A 21,315-nucleotide genomic window follows, 5' to 3' on the forward strand; every position below is an offset into this window, starting at 1 on the left:
GGTGTGCTGGGACGGCAATGGGCTGGCCCTCACGAAAACCTGGGTGGGGGCTTTCTTTCTTTCTTTCTATCTTTCTTTCCTTCCTTCTTTCTTTCTATCTATCCATCCATTATATCTATCTATCTATCCATCGATCCATCTATCCATTATCTTTCACTCTATCTGTCTATCCATCTATTTATCCATCCATCCATTATCTATCTATCCATCTATCCATCCATTATCTATCTATCTATCCATCCATCCATCCATCCATTATCTTTCTATATCTATCTATCTATCCATCCATCCATCCATCCATTATCTATCTATCCATCCATCCATTATCTATCTATCTTTCTTTCTTTCTATCCATTATCTATCTATCTATCTATCTATCTATTTATCTATCTATCTATCTTTCTTTCTTTCTATCCATTATCTATCTATCCATCCATCCACCCACCCATCAGTCCATCCATTTATCCATCCATCCATCTAGAGGCTTGCCTAAGAAGAAAACTGAAACAGTTGCCAGTCCTGGATACGTTAAGAAAATTGGGGGGAAGGGTCTTTCAACTGGGATAGGGATGAAGCAGCTAGGCAACTTTGGGTATCATTGCAAAGGAGAGGCAGTCAGCCCCCCCCTCTCTCTCTCTCACACACACACACACACACACATCTTTTCCTTCCTCTCTTTCCCCTTCTCTTTGTCTTTCTGATGGGCAAGAGGGGTGAGACGGACCATGTAGAAGACGCTTAGACTCGCCCGGCTGCCGAGGATTAAACTGCTTCTATTCCGTTCTGTTCCGTTCCTCTGACTGCCTCTCCTTTGCAATGACACCAGAAGCTGCCTGTCTGCTGTGCTGGGCTCGCCCCCTGGACACGAGAGAGCAGCGGAGGGACTGGGGAACACGGGTTTCTTTCTTTATTTCTCCACCCTTCAACCTTCTCCTCAGAGGCTTCCTCCCATATGTGCTTCATGCAGCTTCGCAGCCTCGTGTTTCCCTGGAGTGGTTTGTGTGTGGATGGAGGGGAGGGGGCTTCCCTGTCTTTCCCGGAGCTTTTTCCCCCCCCTCCGACTGAGCGTGTTTTGGTGGTGTGCTGGACCGGCAATGGGCTGGCCCACACGAAACCCAGTGGGAGTTTTCTTTCTTTCTTTCTTTCTTTCTTTTCTTCTTTCTCTTTCTTTCTATCTATCTATCTTTCTTTCTATCCATTATCTATCTATCTATCTATCTTTCTTTCTATCCATTATCTATCTATCTATCTATCTATCTATCTATCTATCTATCTATCTATCTTTCTTTTTCTTTCTATCCAGGTAGGTGATGGATAGATGGGCTGTTCAGGATTAGAGGGAGGAGAAGCAGCTGCTACTTCAACTGGCCGCCGCTTCTCTGGCCGTGGACACAAAGGAGAGCGCACGTCTGTCTCTGGAGGAGGTTTAGGAGGAGAGGGGATCTCGCCCAGCCTCTGGAAAGCAAAGGAAAAACCCCAGGCGCTTCGGCCAGCAACAATCCGGAGAAAGCACTCTTGCAGCCGCTTCGGGGTGGCTGCAGCGGCAGTGGCAGCTGTGGCTTCTCCTCCGAACAGGGCGGCTCATAGGTGGGCTCCAGGTTCAGGCGCAGCTCTCCCCCTCCCATCCCACCAGGGGTTGTAATCAAAAAGGGAAATCCCGGCCATGACAGTCATAAGGCAGGGGAATCCCTTCGGCAGTCAGAGAGCGCAAGCGCAGTAAGAGAGCCCACGGACCCGGGCTCAGGTTCGTAAGTTGAAAACAGTTCGTAAAAGGAGGCAAAAAATTTCAAAACCCCGGGTTCGTATCTTGAAATGTTCGTATCACAAGGGGTTCGTATGATGAGGTACCACTGTACTTCTATGCCGCCCAGTCCCAAGGGGACTGCCGCTCAGACACAAATACTGTAATTTAAAATGCCACAAATACTTTTTAAAAACTGTATTACAAAGTTTTAATAAAGTTTTAATAATTATTACAAAACTGATTTTGCTGGGGGAAAATATCCCATTGTTTAGAAATACGTGAAGCTCATTGCAATGGGAAGATTGACACATCCTCTAACATTTTTGTTACAGTGAAAATTTCAGGACCAATTTCTTCCTCTTTCCATTTGTAAAATGACTGCCGAATCTCCTCCTGTTTGGATCGGTGATCTTCATATTCCTGAAATTGAATGAAAAAGCTATTTTAAGAATTTCAGAAAGTCCTTTTCTACAAATTCCTGTATTTTGATCATGATGCTTATTCCAAACCAATGAAACCTTAACTTTAATTAATGTGATATGTGGATCGCAAAATATTCCAATCTAACTAGACCAGAGGATTACTGATCAGTGAAATAGGTTTGTAGGAAGAGATAATGGAAATGGTAATGTATGAAAATGTATATTGTACAAATGTATATTGTATGCCGCCCCTCTCCGAATCTGCGGAGAGGGACGGCATAGAAATCCAATTAATAATAATAATAATAATAATAATAATAATAATAATAATAATAATCCTTTTCACCTGACTCTTTATTAGAACAAGTTTTTGATAAAATCTATTGGCAGGATAGACAATTCTGTGAAATTTCCCAAAGAACATTAAAAAAGGGTGCAGATTTTATATGCAACCATCATGTCTAAATCATCTTTTTAAATCTACATTTAAACATAAAGTGCAAAAGTACCAAACAAGGCAAGTCATTTTCTTCTTTGAATGTTGATACTAGTTTAGACTTATAATCTTAATTAGTAATGGATTATTGGATGGCATCTTAAAACTGAGCCTTACAGAATGTGCCCTACCTTAGACAGTTTGACCATATGGGCATGTCGCTCAGCTTCTAATTGAGACCTGGTAACTTGTAACTGCTCCTTTAGTTGGTTGATCTCCTCCTGAAGTTTATAAGTCTGTGATTTTTTCTTCTGATCTGCTTTAAAGAACGTATAATGGTGATAGTGCCCATTAATAAACTTCAGAGAAATTTGTTTCTACTTACACAGAAATTTGAAGCATTGTTTCTTCAGTACATTATCATCTAAAGCATTGTTTTTCAACCAGTGTGCCGTGGCACACTAGTGTGCTGCGAGACATGGTCAGGTGTGCCGCGAAGCTCAGAGAGAAAGAAAGCAAGAGAGAGAAAGAAAGAGAGAAAGAAAGCAAGAGAGAGAAAGAAAGCAAAAGAGAGAAAACAAGAGAAAGAAAGAGAGCAAGAGAGAGAAAGAAAGCAAGAGAGAGAGAGAAAGAGACGGAGGGAAGGAGAGAAAGAGAAAGACAGAGGGAGGGAGGGAGAGAGAAAGAGGAAGGAAGGGAGAGAAAGAGGGAAGGAGAAAGAAATAGAGTGAAGGGGAGGAAGAGAGAGAGAGAGAATTTTTTTGTCCAAACTTTTTTGCCCCCCCCCCCGACTCAATGTGCCCCAGGGTTTCGTAAATGTAAAAAATGTGCCGCGGCTCAAAAAAGGTTGAAAATCACTGATCTAAAGGATGTAACAGGGACTCCTCCTCCAAGCTACTTTAACAGTAAACTTTCTATAAAAGCTACATAGTGCTTTTATAAACATCAGTTCAATGCACTTTGCAAATACTAGCCTGGAAGATAATTCCGCATTATCAGAGGTTTCATTTCATTATCACTTTTTCCTCTAAATGTAACACACTCCAGCCATGTCCTAGATCAGAGTGGGCCCTTCTATATGATCCTGTACTAATCCCTATACTAGAGCTCACACCTTTTTTCATATTGAAGATGCTGTCTGGGGCTGCCAATAGTTGTTCCTCAGGAATATCTAGAGGCCTACAGATAAAAGCAAATAAGTGTATTGAATATTGTAGTGCGATGCTCTTCCCAACTTTCACTCTTCTAGAAATGTTCAATTGCATATATAGGCTGCATAAATCCATAAGACCATTAGATAGCAGCAAAAGTTTTTTTTTTTGCAACTTAAAACTGCTAACCTAAATTTATCCATATTATTGTGATATTAAATGTAAGGCCTTGCAAGAAAAGCAACTGTTTCTGAAAAGGCAATTAAGCTCCTAAATATCTGATATGATAATCTATTTTAGAGCTAGCTCTTCAATCCATATCCACTGCAATTTAACCAGTCAGAAGCTGCAGTAATTGGAAGAAAACAATGTGTTGAAGAAGTAGAATACAGAGAGAATGTCTTTGATCTGCTTTTGCTTTATGCAAACATTATGTCCAAAACTGTGTCTAATTATGTTCCAGAAAATTATATCCAGTTATGTCACCCAAAAAAGTTATTGCTACATTGCAGGAAAGGAAATTATGTCCAATTATGCTGAAAAGAACCGTTGAACTTACCTGAACGGTCTTCTCGCTGCACTGTGAAGAGAGTCCAATGTGGATTATTCTTCAGCCTCATTGGCAGGGACTGAGTTAAAAATTAGCATAAATGTTATGTCCCGCCCACCACTGCCCCCTTAGGTCAGTCAATAAAAAAACAAAGGAATAGTGAAAGGAAGACAAATTTTATTCAGTAAACTTTAAACTATAAACCTCAACTGAACTATGCACCTGGGCTAAAAAGCCGGGCGGGTTTGGACTCTCTTCGCAGTGCAGCGAGAAGACCGTTCAGGTAAGTTCAATGGTTCTTCTCCACTGCACTGCTCAGAGAGTCCAATGTGGGATATACCCAAGCCACACTTTAGGGAGGGATAGGCTGGCCCAGGGGCTCTGGAACACAAACTCTCTGTAATACTCTTCTGCCGAAGGCTGCTTCTGCCGAAGCAAACGAGTCCAAGCGGTAATGTCTGATAAAGGTCGTGGGTGCAGCCCAAGTTGCAGCCTTACAAATGTCCTCAATTGGTGCCTGTGTGGTCCAAGCCACTGAAGTGGCTGCGCTCCTAGTGGAATGAGCCGTAATCCTATCCGGTAAGGGAGTTGATTTCGTCTTGTATGCTTCAATGATGCAGGATCGGATCCACCTGCTAATAGTCTTGGCCAATACCTTCCTTCCCATAGATGCGGGAAGGAATGAAACAAAGAGAGCCTCCGATCTCTTGAAGGTGTTCGTATGTCGTACGTATATCTTCATGGCTCTTCGGACATCCACCTTATGCCAACGAAGCTCTGATGGATGGGAGCCGTGGGTACAAAAATCTGGTAAAACTATGTCCTGTGACCTTCGGCCATGGTGATAGGAGTGCGTTGACTTGCTCAGATCCCGGGGTTGGAAACCGGGAGAAGAACCTTGGTACCTGGTGGTTGTGCTGTGAGGCGAACAATTCGACTACTGGAATGCCGTAACGGTGAACTATCTGCTGGAACACCTCTGGGTTCAGAAACCATTCCCCCAGGTCTATCGTTGTGCGGCTTAGCCAGTCCGCCTGCGTATTGTCCACTCCTGAAATGTGTTCTGACGGCAAAGGTGGGTTTTGAGGAGTTTACGGAAGGCAGGAAGAGTAGGGGCAGTTCTGATCTCCGGGGGGAGTTGGTTCCAGAGAGTCGGTGCCGCCACAGAGAAGGCTCTCCCCCTGGGGCCCGCCAACCGACATTGTTTAGTTGACGGGACCCGGAGGAGGCCCACTCTGTGGGACCTAATCGGTCGCTGGTATTCGTGCGGCAGAAGGCGGTCTCGGAGATATTCTGGTCCGATGCCATGAAGGGCTTTAAAGGTCATAACCAACACTTTGAATTGTGACCGGAAACTGATCGGCAGCCAGTGCAGACTGCGGAGTCATGGTGAAACATGGGCATACCTGGGTAAGCCCAAGACTGCTCTCGCAGCTGCATTCTGCAGCTACATCATAAGAGTAATGAAGCATTGACTTTTAATTAAGAGTAACACAACTCTATAAAAATAAGAATTAGCTAAACTATTTTTTAAATATTAAGGCAGAATTCTATTTCAGCCTTTTCTAAAGTATTGCCCTTCAAAATTGCTGGATTAACTCCTTTCCTGATTTTTAGTGCAAGAACTCGTATTCCAGCTTCTTTCAATGGCACAAGGATGGGAATTCTCACCTACATATAGATTTTAGCCAATCAATTCACTTGATTCCATTCGAGTTAAAAGGTGGATGACCTTCCTTGCCGCATTTGTTAAGTGAATCACTGCAGTTGATAAGTTAGTAACCCGGTTGTTAACTGAATCTGGCTTCCCTACTGACTTTGTTTCTCAGGTCGCAAAAGAGAATCATGACCTTGGCACACAGTGACGGTCATAAATATGAACCTGTTGCTAAGCATCTGGATTTTGATCACATGATCATGGGGATGCTGCAAAAGTCATAACTATGAAAAATGGTTCCAAGCCCTTTTTGTCAGTGCCGTTGTAACTTTGAATGGTCACTAAATGAACCGTGGTAAGTCAAGGGGTAATTTTGTTTCAAAATTAATTTTTGGTTGTCCAATGGAATTCTTATTTCAAAGCATGCAAAACAAAATGAAGGCAGCTTACACCGTGCTAGGTGGCTTTCTAGAAATGTTATCCTTCAACATCTTCTTCTTGGTTCTGGAAAGAAGAGAAAACAAATATTTGCCATTTCTTTTCTCTTTTTTTACATAATTTTTTCCCTCCAGCATAAAATAAAAAACAATACATAGTTTCCAACACAAAATCAAGTTTATTATCAAACATATACAAATTTCTTCTTTTTACTTTCTAATCATTCAGTGGAGGCTCTTAAATCTCTTTCTTTCCCAAAAGGACTCTACAAACATATAATATCTTATGTATTCAAAGAGCTCTTAAAATACAGCTTTTCTCTATCTAATATTAAAACATTACAATAACCTTTACATTAATTGCTGGTCATCAAATTCACATCTTATTTGGGTCTTATAAATCTATTGAACTAATTATTCCAAAAAACAGTTTTCCTATAATACATCTAAGCACAGTAGATTATACATAAGATAAATTTTCATATTGCAACAAAAAAATCTAGAAAACCACAATCCTATATGTCTAAAAAACTAATTATTCCAATAACTAAGTATATCATATTATATAATAATAATATAGCTTATGTATTTGCCATTTCTTTTGGCTAGTAAGAAGGATATACAGTGATACCTCGTCTTACAAACGCCTCATCATACAAATTTTTCGAGATATAAACCCGGGGTTTAAGATTTTTTTGCCTCTTCTTACAAACTATTTTCACCTTACAAACCCACCGCCGCCGCTGGGATGCCCCACCTCCGGACTTCTGTTGCCAGCGAAGCACCCGATTTTGTGCTGCTGGAATTTCCCTGAGGCTCCCCTCCATGGGAAACCCCACCTCTGGACTTCCGTTGCCAGTGAAGCGCTCATTTTTGCGATGCTGGAGTTCCCCTGAGGCTCCCCTCTATGGGAACTCCCACCTCCGGACTTCCATGTTTTTGTGATGCTGCAGGGGAATCCCAGCAGAGGAATCCCAGCAGTGCAAAACAGGCGCTTCACTGGCAACGGAAGTCCGGAGGTGGGGTTTCCCAGCGAGGGGAGCCTCAGTGAAATCGCAGCATTGCAAAAACAGAGAGGTCTGGAGGTGGGGTTTCAAGGACTTCGGTGTTTTTGCAATGCTGCGATTTCACTGATGCTCCCTTCGCTGGGAAACCCCACCTCTGGACTTCCGTTGCCAGTCAAGCACTCGTTTTTGCGATGCTGGAGTTCCCCTGCTGGGGTTCCCCTGCAGCATCACAAAAACACAGAAGTCCAGAGGTGGGGTTTCCCAAGGAGGGGAGGCTCAGGGGAATCCCAGCAGTGCAAAAATGGGCACTTCGGCTGGCAAAAGGGGTGAATTTTGGGCTTGCACGCATTAATCGCTTTTCCATTGATTCCTATGGGAAACACTGTTTCGTCTTACAAACTTTTCACCTTAACAACCTCGTCCTGGAACCAATTAAGTTTGTAAGACAAGGTATCACTGTACTTCATACATTGCAATTTGTTTTCCTGCATTTCATCACTGGAGCCATTGGCTTATAGATTTGGTTTATATGAAAGTGAACCTGACTATTTCCCTTGCTCTTCTTATAAGTGCAAATGTGTTTCCATGAGGTTGGAGGAAATAAAATAATATTTATTTCACTTCTATGCTGCCCAATCCCAAAGGACTCAGTAATAATTTAGTAATTTAGTAATCCCCACCATTACTTCCTGATAATCAATGGGTCACTCAAGAGTCACCTGAACCATGAGATGGGAACCAAATAAATCTGATAAATAAATAAATGAGCTAAGAGACAACACTGTTAGCTACAAATAAGCCACGGTGGCACAGTGGTTAGAGTGCAATACTGCAGGCTACTTCTGCTGACTGGCAGCTGACTGCAATTTGGCAGTTCAAATCTCACCAGGCTCAGCCTTTCATTCTTCCGAGGTCAGTAAAATGAGGACCCAGATTGTTGGGGGAAATATGCTGACTTTGTAAAACCGCTTAGAGAGGGCTATAAAGCACTGTAAAGTGGTATTTAAGTCTAAATGCTATTGGTATTGCTATTCATAAAACATGCTAGTTACCTGAAATTATTAACTTACTTTGAGGTTGAAGTGTTTTCATCAGTCAAAGTTCTTTGCGTGACTGGACGTTTGGTACTGGACGAACGTTTTATTGGCCTGGGAAAAACGCTGGATAATGAAGTCCCTAAACGAGTTGTCCTATGTTTAGCTGAAATGAAATGATAAGGAGGATCTAGTGTCATTTAAACCACATGCCCTGTCTATGAAGGAATAACGTACTGAGTGAAATCATGCCGCATAAAAGAACAAAAAAACCCCCAATATTTCCTATTTGATTTGGGCATTTTGCTTATGAATATTTCACTACCTTATTCCAATAAGTCACTAGATCACCAAATCACAGACTCTCTTTAGGCTCCAATATTCGCACTTAGTGAGACCATTTCCTGTCACCGTCTCCTTCCTTATGTTTCTCAATCTGAGTAAATTTAAGATATGTGGACTTTAACTCTCAGAATGCTGGCTGGAGAATTCTGAGAATTGACAGTCCACACAGCTTAAAGTTGTCAAGTTTGAAAAATACGGATCAGGGGAAATACAGATCCTGGTAAGATAGGAATAATATTTAGAATATTCCTGTTTTTATTTTGCTTTCTACACCTAATGTGACTTTACTAAAAATAAAGTTCTACACATATACTTTAATCTTTACTGCTATATTTCATTAATGAAACACATAAAAATTTAACTTGATAATTTTTCATTGTCTATTTATGTCAAACTAGAACTAATTAACCTATTTTCCATGTAACTTGGAAATGTTTATGTCTGAACACCACAATTATTTCATGGGATTTATGATCAGCATTAATTGGGACATGCTTCTAGTCAGTAAATGTAAGTATTACAGTCATGTTATACATAGGAGCTGGCACACATTTAAGGAATCATTTACAGATAGCAAAGCTAAACTTTTAAATCTGACCCTAGAGCATAAAGAAAGATCATACCTTCTAAAGAAAGATGACGGTTGGAAAGAGATCTGCTGCAAGATAATCTTTCAGCAACTCTGAAATTGACTTGTCGTACAAGTTGCTCTCGAATATGTTGAATGTCAGGCAGTTGTTTCTTTCTCTCTTCTCTAGCAGTCTCAAGAGATGCTAAGGCTCTGTTCAGATGATCACTTGGGATGCCACGCACTCCCTGAATAGGGTGAATGAATGAACATTAAAAATAATTTTATTTTTTCGGGAAGAATATAAATTATTTTTGGGAAATGATGGAACAATGTAAACACAAGAAGAGGAAGGAAGGAAAGAAGGATGGATAGATGGATGGATGGATTGAAAGAAGGAAGGAAGGAAAGAAGAGGGAGGGAGGGAGAGAGGGAGGGAGGGAGGAAGGAAAGGGCCTGTTTTTTCAGCATCAAATGACTACATTTATATTAACTCTTATTTCATGATTACAAAAAAGAGCTCACTTTTTTAATTTTCCAGTTTTTCTAATAATCAAAGTCACAAATCATGAGTGCATATTCTTCTGTTTCATGCAAAAAAAATCCATTAGGAAAAAAAACAATATATTAAAGGTTAACTGGAAATAATATAGTTTTTTCTCTTTTGATTAGAATCAATTTAATCTGCTAGTTCCATCATCTTCACCACACATTCCTACATTGTGAGTAGTGTTGAGCTTTACCCTTTTAAACATATAATAATATTGTTACAGATGTACATCACTCCTTTACAGGCACTGACTTCTGTGCTGAGATTATTTCTTTCCTTTTTTCCTATTCAGAGGCAATTTTTTGTGTGACTCAGAGGCAGGCACACCTGAAGAGTACTGGTTTGAAAAAGAGATTAACGTTGCTTCACTCATTTGAGCTATTTAAAGTGATCTTACTGATTTAATTCCCAAGGATTCCAACTTTTCTCCTAGGGTCGCCTTCAAAACAGTTCTCAGCTCTTTTGTTAAAGAAGGATCGCTCATCAAGGTATTTATCCTGTGAGATTTATTCTTTCCTGTTTGGGGCACTTGCTTTTCTATTTCTGAAACGAGCCAGATATTTTTGTTTAAAAATCACATCAATAAAATCAATGCACGCTTAATCAAAATATTTGAAGTGTATTATGCACTCACCTGAATTTTCTGCCTAAGAAATTATAATGTTTCTATATCAAAAAGCAAAGCAATAATTTTAATTTTAAATATAACTCGGCCAGCTGCAAAAGTCTGAAATTCAACTTTCTTTGATCGCAACTGCATCTGACAAATCATGTTATACATTAGGTATCAGTTTAATTATCGATATAGTAAATCCATTAAAAAGTATTTATTTATTTTAATGGATCTACACTTAAGAACAATTTTCAACACAAACCAATGTAGGTAAACATATAATGTGATCACAGAATCCTAATAATATGTTTCCCTGTGAAAACAGGACCCAACTGGAAAATAAGCCCTAACACTATTTTTTCGGGATACCTGTAATATAAGGCCTACCACAAAAATAAGCCAGAGTTAAGATTGTTAGCCAGATGGATGCATTTATTATTCTCTAGCAAAACCCCTTGTTATAGCAAGCAAACAATTGAGGCAAAAAGATACACAATTTGCTTTGTTCCTGAATATGCCTCAGAGGTAGAGCTGGGCCTTAAGAATAAACAAATCTGTTTATTCCCAGACCTTTTCTGAATATATTCTCCCTTTCTCTTACCAGAAAATCTATTCATTTCACTTCCTCCCCACCCTCTTTGTTTTCTCTTTGAGAATCATCCCGTTCCAAAAATTGCCTTATTTCTCCTTGAAGTGCTCCTGGCCAATCAGAAAAGCAATTAAATGTTAGAAATGAAATACAGTGATCTCTCGATTAGCGCGGGGGTTACGTTCCAAGACCTCCCGCGCTAATCGATTTCCGCGTTATAGTGGTGCGGAAGTAAAAAACACCATCTACGCATGCGCGCCATTTTTTTCATGGCCGCACATGCGCAGATGGTGGAGTTTGCGTGTGGGCGGCGGGGAAGACCAAGGGAAGGTTCCTTCAGCCGCCCAACAGCTGATCTGCTCCGCAGCGCGGAAGCAGCGAGGAGCCGAAGATGGGGTAAAGGCAAAGGGGAAACCCCATCTTCGGCTCCTCGCTGCTGCCGCGATGCGGAGCGGATCAGGTGTTGGGCGGCTGAAGGAACCTTCCCTTGGTCTTCCCGCCGCCCAGGCAAAGGGGAAACCCCAAGATCGCTTGCCGCTTGCCGTATTGCAGCTTGGAGCCTTGCTTCGCCTCCTTCGCTGCAATACGGCAAGCGGCAAGCGATCTTGGGGTTTCCCCTTTGCCTGGGCGGCACTGGGGCCATGCGGAGCCGCTCATCTAGGGGGGCGTGGACCGGCAAGGTGCCCTCCGCTCTCTCTCTTTCTCTCCCTGTTACCGGTGTGGTATAAGAGAGAGAAAGAGAGAGAAAGGAGGGCGACTTGCCAGTCCACGCCCCCCTGGATGAGCGGCCCCGCATGGCCCCAGCGCCGGACTCCGCCGTTGCCTCCGCCCTTGCCTCCGCCCTTGTTCGGCTCTGCAGCTGAGAGGCCACGTCCACCCCCTCCTCGGTGTCCCCGGCACCCAGCGTCCCCACGCCGCCTCCACCTCCCGGTAATGCGCCCGACCTCTGCCTCTCTCTTTCTCTCTCATATACCACGCCGGCAACAGGGACAGAAAGAGAGAGAGAACTAGCGCGGACTTATTTTTTAATTAATATTTTTTGAAAAACCGCGTTGCAGCGTTTCGCGCTAATCGAGACCGTGCTAATCGAGGGATCACTGTATATCTCCAAATCCACCCAGAGCTTTTTGCAAAGGTGGGTAATGGTTCTGGTAGGCATAGTAGTGTTGTAATCATAGGTTTATAAGCACTGGAATTAGGAAATAAAATATTACTGGAGAGTGATATTCTAGGTCCAAATTATGTGCTGATTAAGACCTTTATTCTTCCTCTATGGAAAGGCAGGCACCAAAGTCCAGGCTGAGCAAGCATCCTGCAGAATCATGATAAAGAAATATATACCTTACACATTCCTTTGATAATCACCGGAAAAAACACATTCCAGGAAAGGGGCAAAGTTTGTAGCTTCCGTTAATTATCTATAGAGAAGCCATAAGAGACGTTTGCCTTACATGGTGCGGGTTGTGCTTTTTTGATGATGTTATTGATGTTAGGTGACCATTTTAGATTTTGAGATATGATAGAACCTAGAAATTTGAAGGTCTTTACTGTTGATACTGTGTTTTCTAGTATTGTGAGAGGCGGTAGGATGGGAGGGTTTCTCCTAAAGTCTACCATCATTTCTACGGTTTTGAATTCTAGGTTGTTAATAGTAATTTTTACTGATTTTAGACAGCATCTGTGCATTTTTTGAGCCGGTGCGGCGCAGCAGGTAGAGTGCTGTACTGCAGGCCACTGAAGCTGACTGTAGATCTGAAGGTCAGCGGTTCAGATCTCATCACAGCCTTCCATCCTTCCGCGGTGGGTAAAATGAGGACCCAGATTGTGGGGGCAATATGCTGGCTCTGTTAAAAAGTGCTATTGCTAACATATTGTAAGCCGCCCTGAGTCTAAGGAGAAGGGCGGCATAAAAATTGAATGAATGAATGAATGAATGAATGAATGAATGAATGAATGAATGAATAAACAAACAAACAAACAAACAAACAAATAAATAAATAAATAAATTTTCAAAAATAATATCCACAAGCTTCTTTTATATCTCCTTAATATATAGTATATATATAATCAGGGCCGCCGATAGATGGGTATTACTGGGACTGCTGTCCCGGGCCTGGGCAAATTGGAAAATTGGGGGGGCCTGGGCCCCGGCGCCCGCCAAAAACTCCCCAACCCCGAAGAGAGCCGCGCCTTTCGGCCTCCGGAAGTGCTTGGCCGGGGGACGCCTCCACCGCGCAGGTTTAGGAGGCGGAGTGGCGCCGGAGGAGCGTTAGCGGCTCAGAGCCTTTCCTGGAGCGCTCCGGACGCCCCTCTCGCGGCCCGGCTGCCAACCCGGGCGGAGGCGCGGTTAGGGAAGGCACTGCCCTTCCCGCGCAGCGCAATGCCAAGGCGAAAGCGCTGCCTGTCCGACACCTCCGTCCGACCCGTCCGATGCTGGCCCCTCCCTCCCTCCCTGCCTGCCGGCCCCTGCGCGCCCCAATGCCCCCCGAACTCCCGCGGAAGGCAGTCCCCGTTCCCCCCCCCCCGTTTGCCAGCTCTCGCTTTGGTGTTTCTCCGGCGGAAGCAAGCCGGTTGAGTTGCTCCGAGGTTCCGCTTCCAAGCAACCGTTTGCCGCCCCCCCCCCACAAGCCCCCTGCCCGAAGCTGCAAGCGCGAGATCCTGGGGCAAGGGGGAGGTGGCAGTCCTGCGCTTTGCACTGGGGAGGTGCAGCGGGGAACCGGGGCGGGGTGGCGCGGCGCAAGGTGAGCCCTTCCAGTGCCGTGTGGAGCCCTTCTTGACGTTGCCCCCCCCCCGCTGCTGGGAAGTTCTGTTTCTAAGGAGCTCCGGGAACCCAGGTGAGGCTTCTCATCTGAAACCTATTTGAGGAAGAAGTTGGGAGAGGTTGGTGAGCAGAGCTCTCCTTGCAGGAGGAAGCCACCCCTCTGTGCTGGGAGGGAAGAAGGAACAATGTTCACCATCTCCCAGGACCACCAAGCCCCCTTCCAACAGCACATGCGAGACTCCTGGCCTGCCAGCTCTCAGCTTCTCATTTCTGCTTTCTCTTTTTCTCTCTTGCTCTTTCATTCTTTTTTCTTTCTCTTTCTTTCTTTCTTTCTCTTTCTTTCTCTCCTTCCTTCCCTCCTTCCATTTCTTTCATTCCCCCTCTCTATTTTTATTTCTCTTTCATTCTCTTTCTTTCTCTCTTTTTCTTTCTTTCTTGCTCTTTTTCTTTCTCTCTTTTACCTTCCCTTCCTCTATTTCTTCTTTTCTTTTTCCTTCCTACCTTCTTCCCTCCCTCCCTTCCTTCAGTCCTTCCTCTCTTACTCTCCCCTTTCATAAGTTTCCTTGCTTCCTTCCTCTGTTCTGTCCCTTCCCCCTTTCTTTCTTTCTTTCTTTCTTTCTCTCCCTCCATTTCTTGCTTTCCTTCTCCTTCCTCCCTTCTTTCCTCCCTCCCTCCCTTCTTTCACTCCTTCCTCTCTTATTCTCCCCTTTCACACCTTTCCTTGCTTCCTTTGCACCCCTCCTCTGTTCCTGTCCCTTCCCTCTTTCCTTCCTTCCTTCCCACCCTCCGTCCATTCATTCACCCATTCCTCTCTTGATCGCCCCTTTTACCCTTCCTTCCTTCCTTCCTTCCACCCTCCCTCCTTCCTTCATAGCTCGCCCTCACCTTTCTTCCGTTCCTTCCAGATGGGAGTGCCCCCTCAAGACACCCGCCCGACTGCTGGTACCCTGTTTTTTCTCTCCCTTCGTCCTTTCCAGCTCCTCGCTGGCTGGGGAATTCTGGGAGTTAAAGTCCAGATATCTTCAAGTTGCCAAGGTTGGGAAACACTGGCCTATGGGACCACCTCGCTTGGCGTGAAGCGGGAAATGATCCCTGGGGGATGGAGTGGCTTGGCGACTTAAAATAGTTTTAAAATGGCGGGGGGGGGGGCCCAGACACTTAGGCTGTATGGGGCCCCAAAATTCCTGATGGTGGCCCTGTATATAATAATACATCTCAAGCAATATCCTAGTGGAACAGAGATTAAATTAAGCTTGCTTGATTGTCTTAGACAAATGTCACAGGTTTCAATCTTGACACTGTTATTGAATTAGATCACTATCCTCCTGCCAATTATGGTTCTCCACCCTCAATGGAAACCACAGCTTTAGCATTGTGTATATTTGTATTATGCTCTTGCTGCACACACGCTACTGTAAATTACATCCGCATACATTTGCCGTCATACAGTATCTTTGCTTTTTTGTCATGCTTTTTGATTTAGTGAAACATTAAAGAAGATCTCACTTTAGTAGAGCTTGTATTCGGTTTATATAAACACTTGTATAACTATTGTAGTGTTTTCAGGGACTTCCAAGATAAGTCCTTCACAGATGAAGACATGAACTAAATACAATAAAAAAATTAATTTGGGTGAAATGAAAAAAAACCTCTATTGATATTTTTTCTCCCTACTTGTATTTTGTACTATTTCAAGGTAGAGTACATAATGGTTTCCACCATAACAATCACCCTATGAGGTGGAGAGAGACTGAGAGAAAGTGGCCGACACAAAGTCTGAAACTAGCTTATAGCAATAGCAATACTATTTACAGTTACATACCGCTTCACAGTGCTTTTACTGAAAGAGTAGTAGATACTTGGAACAAACTTCCAGTAGACGTGGTTGGTAAATCCACAGTAACTGAATTTAAACATGCCTGCTATAAACATATTTATTTATTATTTATTGGATTTGTATGCCGCCCTTCTCCGCAGACTCGGGGCGGCTAACAACAGTAATAAAACAGCATATAACAATAATCCAATACTAAAAACAGTTAAAAACCCATTATTATAAAAACCAATCATACATACAGACATACCATGCATAAAATTGTAAAGGCCTAGGGGGAAAGTGTATCTCAATTCCCCCATGCCTGGCGGCAGAGGTGGGTTTTAAGCAGCTTACAAAAGGCAAGGAGGGTGGGGGCAATTCTAATCTCTGGGGGGAGTTAGTCCCAGAGGGTCGGGGCCACCACAGAGAAGGCTCTTCCCCTGGGCCCCGCCAAGCGACATTGTTTGGTTGACGGGACCTGGAGAAGACCCATCCTTAGATAAAACACAGGAAATAGATGGACCATGCGGTCTTTTTCTGCCGTCAATCTTCTATGTTTCTATGTTTACAGCCCTCTCTCAGAGTAAGCATATTGCCCCAACAATCTGGGTCCTCATTTACCGACCTTGGAAGGATGGAAGGCTGAGTCAATCTTGAGCCTACAGAGATTCGATCTGCCAAACTGCTGGCAGCTGGTGATCAGCAGAAGTAGCTTGCAGTACTGCACTCTAACCACTGCACCACTGAGGTTTTCACGCCTGAAGGAAGGCAAGAGGTCCTAATCTCCAGATTTAAGAGCTACACCCAATTGGCTCTTGAATATGAGGGTTACATGAGACAAACAAGCCCCGTCCTCTTAGTTTTTCCCTCCCAAAGTACTTCTACTTCAAGATTCCTTCAGGTCAACTGCAATTTTGAGGTAAAATTTTGGCTATACAAGCTACAGCATTCCACCACAGCTTAAAATGGAAAGAATAATAAAAACAGGTAGTCCTCAATTTACCACCAAAATTCAACCCAAATATATACGTATGTTGCTAAGCGAGATGTTTATTAAGTGATTTTTTTCACATTTTTGACACATTTTATGAAATTTCTTGCCACGATTGTGACTGCAGTTGTTAAATTAGTGATACGGTTTTTATTTTTTTTTATTTTTTTTAAAATTATATTGTTAAGTGAATTTGTTTTCCCCGCCCTGTTGACCGTTTGTTGGAAGGCCACAAAAAGGGATCACATGACCACAGGACACTGCAACCATCATAAATGTGAATCAGTTTCAAGTTTCCAAATGTAAATCGTGTGACCATGGGGATGCTGCAATGATCATGAGTGAAAAATGGTCATAAGTCGCTTTTTTTCAGTACCATTGTGACTTTGAACAGTCACTAAACGAAGTGTTGTAAGCTGAGGACCACCTGTATTGGCTTGTATGAGAGAAATGTTTTAAATACAGTGATACCTCTACCTACAAATGTCTCTACTTACAATCATACATAAGAACCAGGTATTCAAGATTTTTTCCCCTCTTTTCAAGAACCATTTTCCACTTACAAACCAGAGCCTCCAAAACTGTAACTGAAAAAGGCAAGGAGAAGCCTCTGGGGGGCCTCTCTAGGAATCTCCTGGGAGGAAACAGGGCTGGAAAAGGCGGGGAGAAGCCTCCGTAGGGCCTCTCTAGGAATCACCTGGGAAGAAACAGGGCCGGAAAAGGTGTGGAGAAGCCTCCATGGGGCCTCTCTAGGAATCTCCTGGGAAGAAACAGGGTTTGAAAAGACGGGGAGAAGCCTCCGTAGGGCCTCTCTAGGAATCGCCTGGGAAGAAACAGGGCCGGAAGAGGCGTGGAGAAGCCTCTGTAGGGCCTCTCTAGGAATCTCCTGGGAGGAAACAGGGCCCCCACCCTCCCTGTGGTTTCCCCAATCGCACACATTATTTGCTTTTATATTGATTCCTATGGGAAAAATTGCTTTTTCTTACAAACCTTTCTTCTTAAGAACCTGGTCATGGAACGAATTAAGTTCTTTAGTAGAGGTACCACTGTATAGAGAAACAAAGCTCAATAAAGACATCATGTTAATCTTGAATGGAATTAAAAACCTCGGGTTGTGCTGAAGGATTTTCTTTGGAAAGTTAAAGGTGCCTGTACTCAGGTACCACAGGGTTGTTGCTTGCTTCTTAAACAAATAAGCTTATCTTTTTTTAAAAAAAGAGTATGACTAATTATATCCTTTTTAAGTTACTTAGCTCTGTCAGGAATGTTTCTTCTACATGAAACTGAAAAACAGATGATGATACTAGAAAATCCTACTGATAAATTGCTTTCTGTAGCAGAAAGTGCCTTGGTGTGTGCATAAAAAGCTAACTTGCACCCTCTGCAGGCCATCTTTGGCCAGATCGTCTTAAGTTGCTCATTATTTATGAAGTGGCTTTGTACAGATTCGAACACGTAATTGCGGCTTTGCTTGAACTGCTTTATTCCAACATAAACATAACTTTAATACAACAGTCAGTATTCAACTGTCAAACCTCCTCGGGGTTTCCCTATTTAACTACCAGCTGGCTGCGGAACGAACCAATGATTGTCCCTTTTTTTCCCCGGTCGCTAGGTTACCGCCCCTCTCCCGGTGCCCTTTCCTGTTCTCATAACACTTCCTGTATGGAGCCTTTCTAGGCATCTCCTGTCGTTGGTACTCCCGGACATAACAATTTATGTTGTACTTTGAACATAGGAACATAAGAAGAGCCATGCTGAATGAGGCCAAAGCCCATCGAGTCCAACATTCTGTATCACATAGTGGCCCACCAATTGTCCTTGGGGATCTTGAGCAGAAAGAGGAGGCAAGACCTTCCCTTTCCATTGACCCCCAACAAATGGTACTCAAGGGAATCCTGCCTGCCTCAACCAACATAGAGGCGGCACATGGACATCCGTTTCAATAACCACCATTGGTATAAACCAGGGGTGGGCTGGCCCTGGTATGCCTGGCATTGCTGTTCCGGTAGCGGAAACGGCGATGTGTGCGTGTCTATCCCTGCCAAGTGTATGCATGCCCCCCCCACCCGTGTGAGACTTTGTTTCTGTGCATAAGAAGCAAAATCAGTGAAATCTCATGTGAGGATGTTCACACGATTTTGGCAATTTTGGGGCTTTCTTTGCTTCTGCGCATGTGCGGAAATAAGAGAATAGGACAGTAAGACAGGGACAATAGGCACAATGGTGCGTTTATGTACGCTCCTTACAGATATCTTAGGAATGGTGTGAGGTCGACTGTAGACAATCTAAAGTTAAAGTTTGTGGGGTTTGGGGAAGAAACCACAGAGTCAGGTAGTGCATTCTAGACATTGCTCATTCTGTTGCTGAAGTCATATTTTCTGCAATTGAGTTTCATGCAGTTTATCTTGAGTTTGAATCTATTGTGTGCTCGTATATTGTTGCGATTGAAGCTGAAGTATTAGGACATTGTGGCAGATGATTTTATGAACTACATTTAGATCAGATCGAAGGTGAGGTAGTTCTAAGCTATCTAAGCCCAAAATTTCAAGCCTGGTGACATAAGGTATTTTGTTCCGAGCAGAGGAGTGGAGGACTCTTCTTGTGAAATATTTCTGGATTCTCTCAATTGTGTTAATGTCCGATATGCAGTGCAGGTTCCAGGTGATGAAGATGACAATCATCAACATAATCTTCATCATCGGTTGCTGCTGGACCAGGCGGGGGTTCCACTTACCAGCTGGTACTAGCATGCATCCGTTGGTGCAAGATTCGGTTTCTGTGCATGTGCAGAAGCAAAAAAGCACCAAAAAACAGAGAAATCTTACGCACCCAAACATCCTCGAGTGAGATTTCGCTTGCCTTGTATGCACAGAAGCCAAATCTCTTGCGGCTGCATGCGCACACATCAGTGTTCTCTCTAAATTTTTTTTGGGGTGGGCGGAAAAGTATAGTGTCTGAGCTGCAGTCCCTTTGGGACTGGGCGACACAGAAATAATAATAAAATTTCCCTCTCGGCTTCTGGGCAGGTTTGGAAAACTCTGAGTTGATGATGATTTTTAAGTGAGCGATTGCTCACCTGCTCAGCTTAGAGGGAACTATGGCACACATGTTGGGAGCGTGGAGATACATGTGCATCTCCATTTCCGCTTCCAAAGCCCCAATCCCAGCCGTACCGGCTGCAACCCATTACTGTGGACGATCTACCAAAATTAAGGAGGATGAATATACATCTGGGACAGTGATGGGCTCCTTTGGGTACAGTCAGATACTTAGAACTGGTAGAAAAATTTCGATTTTTTTTTCTTTTTTTCCCTTTTGGCCTCTGGGTATGTTTTTCCTATTGCAGAAATTGTGGTTGAATGGGTATAATTTTAGAAGAGCTGTGTGTGACCATACATACACTTTATATAGTAATGTATATTTTTGCGTACCTTGTGTAATATGTATGTACACATATGGCATATATACATAGAATTAAATAGTATACAGGTAGTCCCTGACTTACAACGTCGATTCGTTCCTACGGGGCATCGTAAGCGAAATTTCCGTGTAAGTCGGAATACTGTATTTATACGAACGGAGGCGGCGGCGATGGCAGCAGCGTCTTCAAAGGACCAACAGCCAGTCCTTCTCGGGGCTGCGTTGCTGCAGCATCCGACGCCGCCCACCGCAGAGATGCCCTCGACCAAACGGAGGCAGCAATGCAGCGCTGAGAAGGACCGGCTGTTGGTCCCTTGAAGCTGCCGTCGCCATCGCCACCATTCAGGCGAAGGGATCTCCACGGTAGGTGGCGGCAGTGGCTCCGAGGCAGCCCACCGCGGAGATCCCTTCGCCCGAATGGAGGTGGCGGTGGCGGCGGCAGCCTCGGAGGCTGCAGCAATGCAGCACCAAGAAGGTCCGGCTGTGGGTCCCTTGAAGCCGTCGCCGCCTGTTCAGGCGAGGGGGTCTCCGCGGGGTCTCCAAAGCCGCCGCCCACCGCAGAGATCCCTTCGCCCAAACAGAGGCGGAGGCAGCAGCGGTGGCTTCGAAGCTGTCCCCGGGTCGTTGTAACAGTGAAATGTCGTACGTTGGGGACGACGTAACCCGGGGACTACCTGTATCTTGGATGTTCAGTAATAGTAAATAAATAGGGAAATTGTATCTCTTTGAGGAAAGGCCAGGCACCCTAACCCAAACCCTTGATGTGAGTGACCTCAAGTTGACCAACTTTAAGCCAGTCACATGACCTTTAGGGCGTCCATGGTTACATGATCAACCCATTCCCACCTGGTCACATGGTCAGCAAGCCACACCCACAAAATAAGCCACACCCAGTGTGGTAGTAAAAAATTTTGCAGCCCTTCACTGATCTGGGACCAAATCTTTCTGAGCTGTTATTCCTGTATTTAAATCTCAGCTGGTGATTTTTTAATTTAAAGTTTTTTTTCCAACTTGGCAACTTTTAAGATGGGTGGCTTTGAATTTCCACAATTCCCCTTGAGCACCATACCTGGGCGGAGGCATTCTGGCAGTTGAAGTCCTGGTTCCTGCACACCGATTTAGACTTTGAACTTCAGAGAAGCACACCCTCACTGGACTACGCCTTTCTCAGCCCCGCCCGGTCATAACTGTAACTATGGCAGCAGTCAACTAACGTCCCCG

The 21,315-nt window shown here is 43.8% G+C and overlaps 1 protein-coding gene across 5 annotated transcripts; it reads right to left on the minus strand.

Annotated features, from left to right (window-relative positions):
- Positions 1–1,927: 1,927 nt before the first annotated feature.
- On the minus strand, positions 1,928–21,273 carry LOC139166943 (cilium assembly protein DZIP1-like). Of its 5 annotated transcripts, none has more exons than XR_011559057.1 (8): positions 21,164–21,273; positions 10,299–10,444; positions 9,407–9,599; positions 8,475–8,604; positions 6,411–6,464; positions 4,313–4,382; positions 2,794–2,918; positions 1,928–2,164 (listed from the first exon to the last, which is right to left on the minus strand). XR_011559057.1 is itself a non-coding variant. In XM_070751224.1 (8 exons), exons 2-8 carry the CDS (start codon positions 10,383–10,385, stop codon positions 2,030–2,032), a joined length of 792 nt encoding a protein of 263 aa, XP_070607325.1. In that variant the 5' UTR covers positions 10,386–10,444; positions 21,164–21,273; the 3' UTR covers positions 1,928–2,029. The 5 variants fall into 5 exon arrangements, 1 of the variants encoding a protein (XP_070607325.1); XR_011559058.1 differs by having other exon boundaries at positions 2,794–2,921; XM_070751224.1 differs by lacking the exon at positions 4,313–4,382 and adding an exon at positions 3,717–3,781 and having other exon boundaries at positions 2,794–2,921.
- Between the last annotated feature and the right edge of the window lie 42 nt (positions 21,274–21,315).

This window comes from Erythrolamprus reginae, chromosome 4, assembly GCF_031021105.1.
Source record: "Erythrolamprus reginae isolate rEryReg1 chromosome 4, rEryReg1.hap1, whole genome shotgun sequence".
Classification (NCBI taxonomy): domain Eukaryota; kingdom Metazoa; phylum Chordata; class Lepidosauria; order Squamata; family Dipsadidae; genus Erythrolamprus; species Erythrolamprus reginae.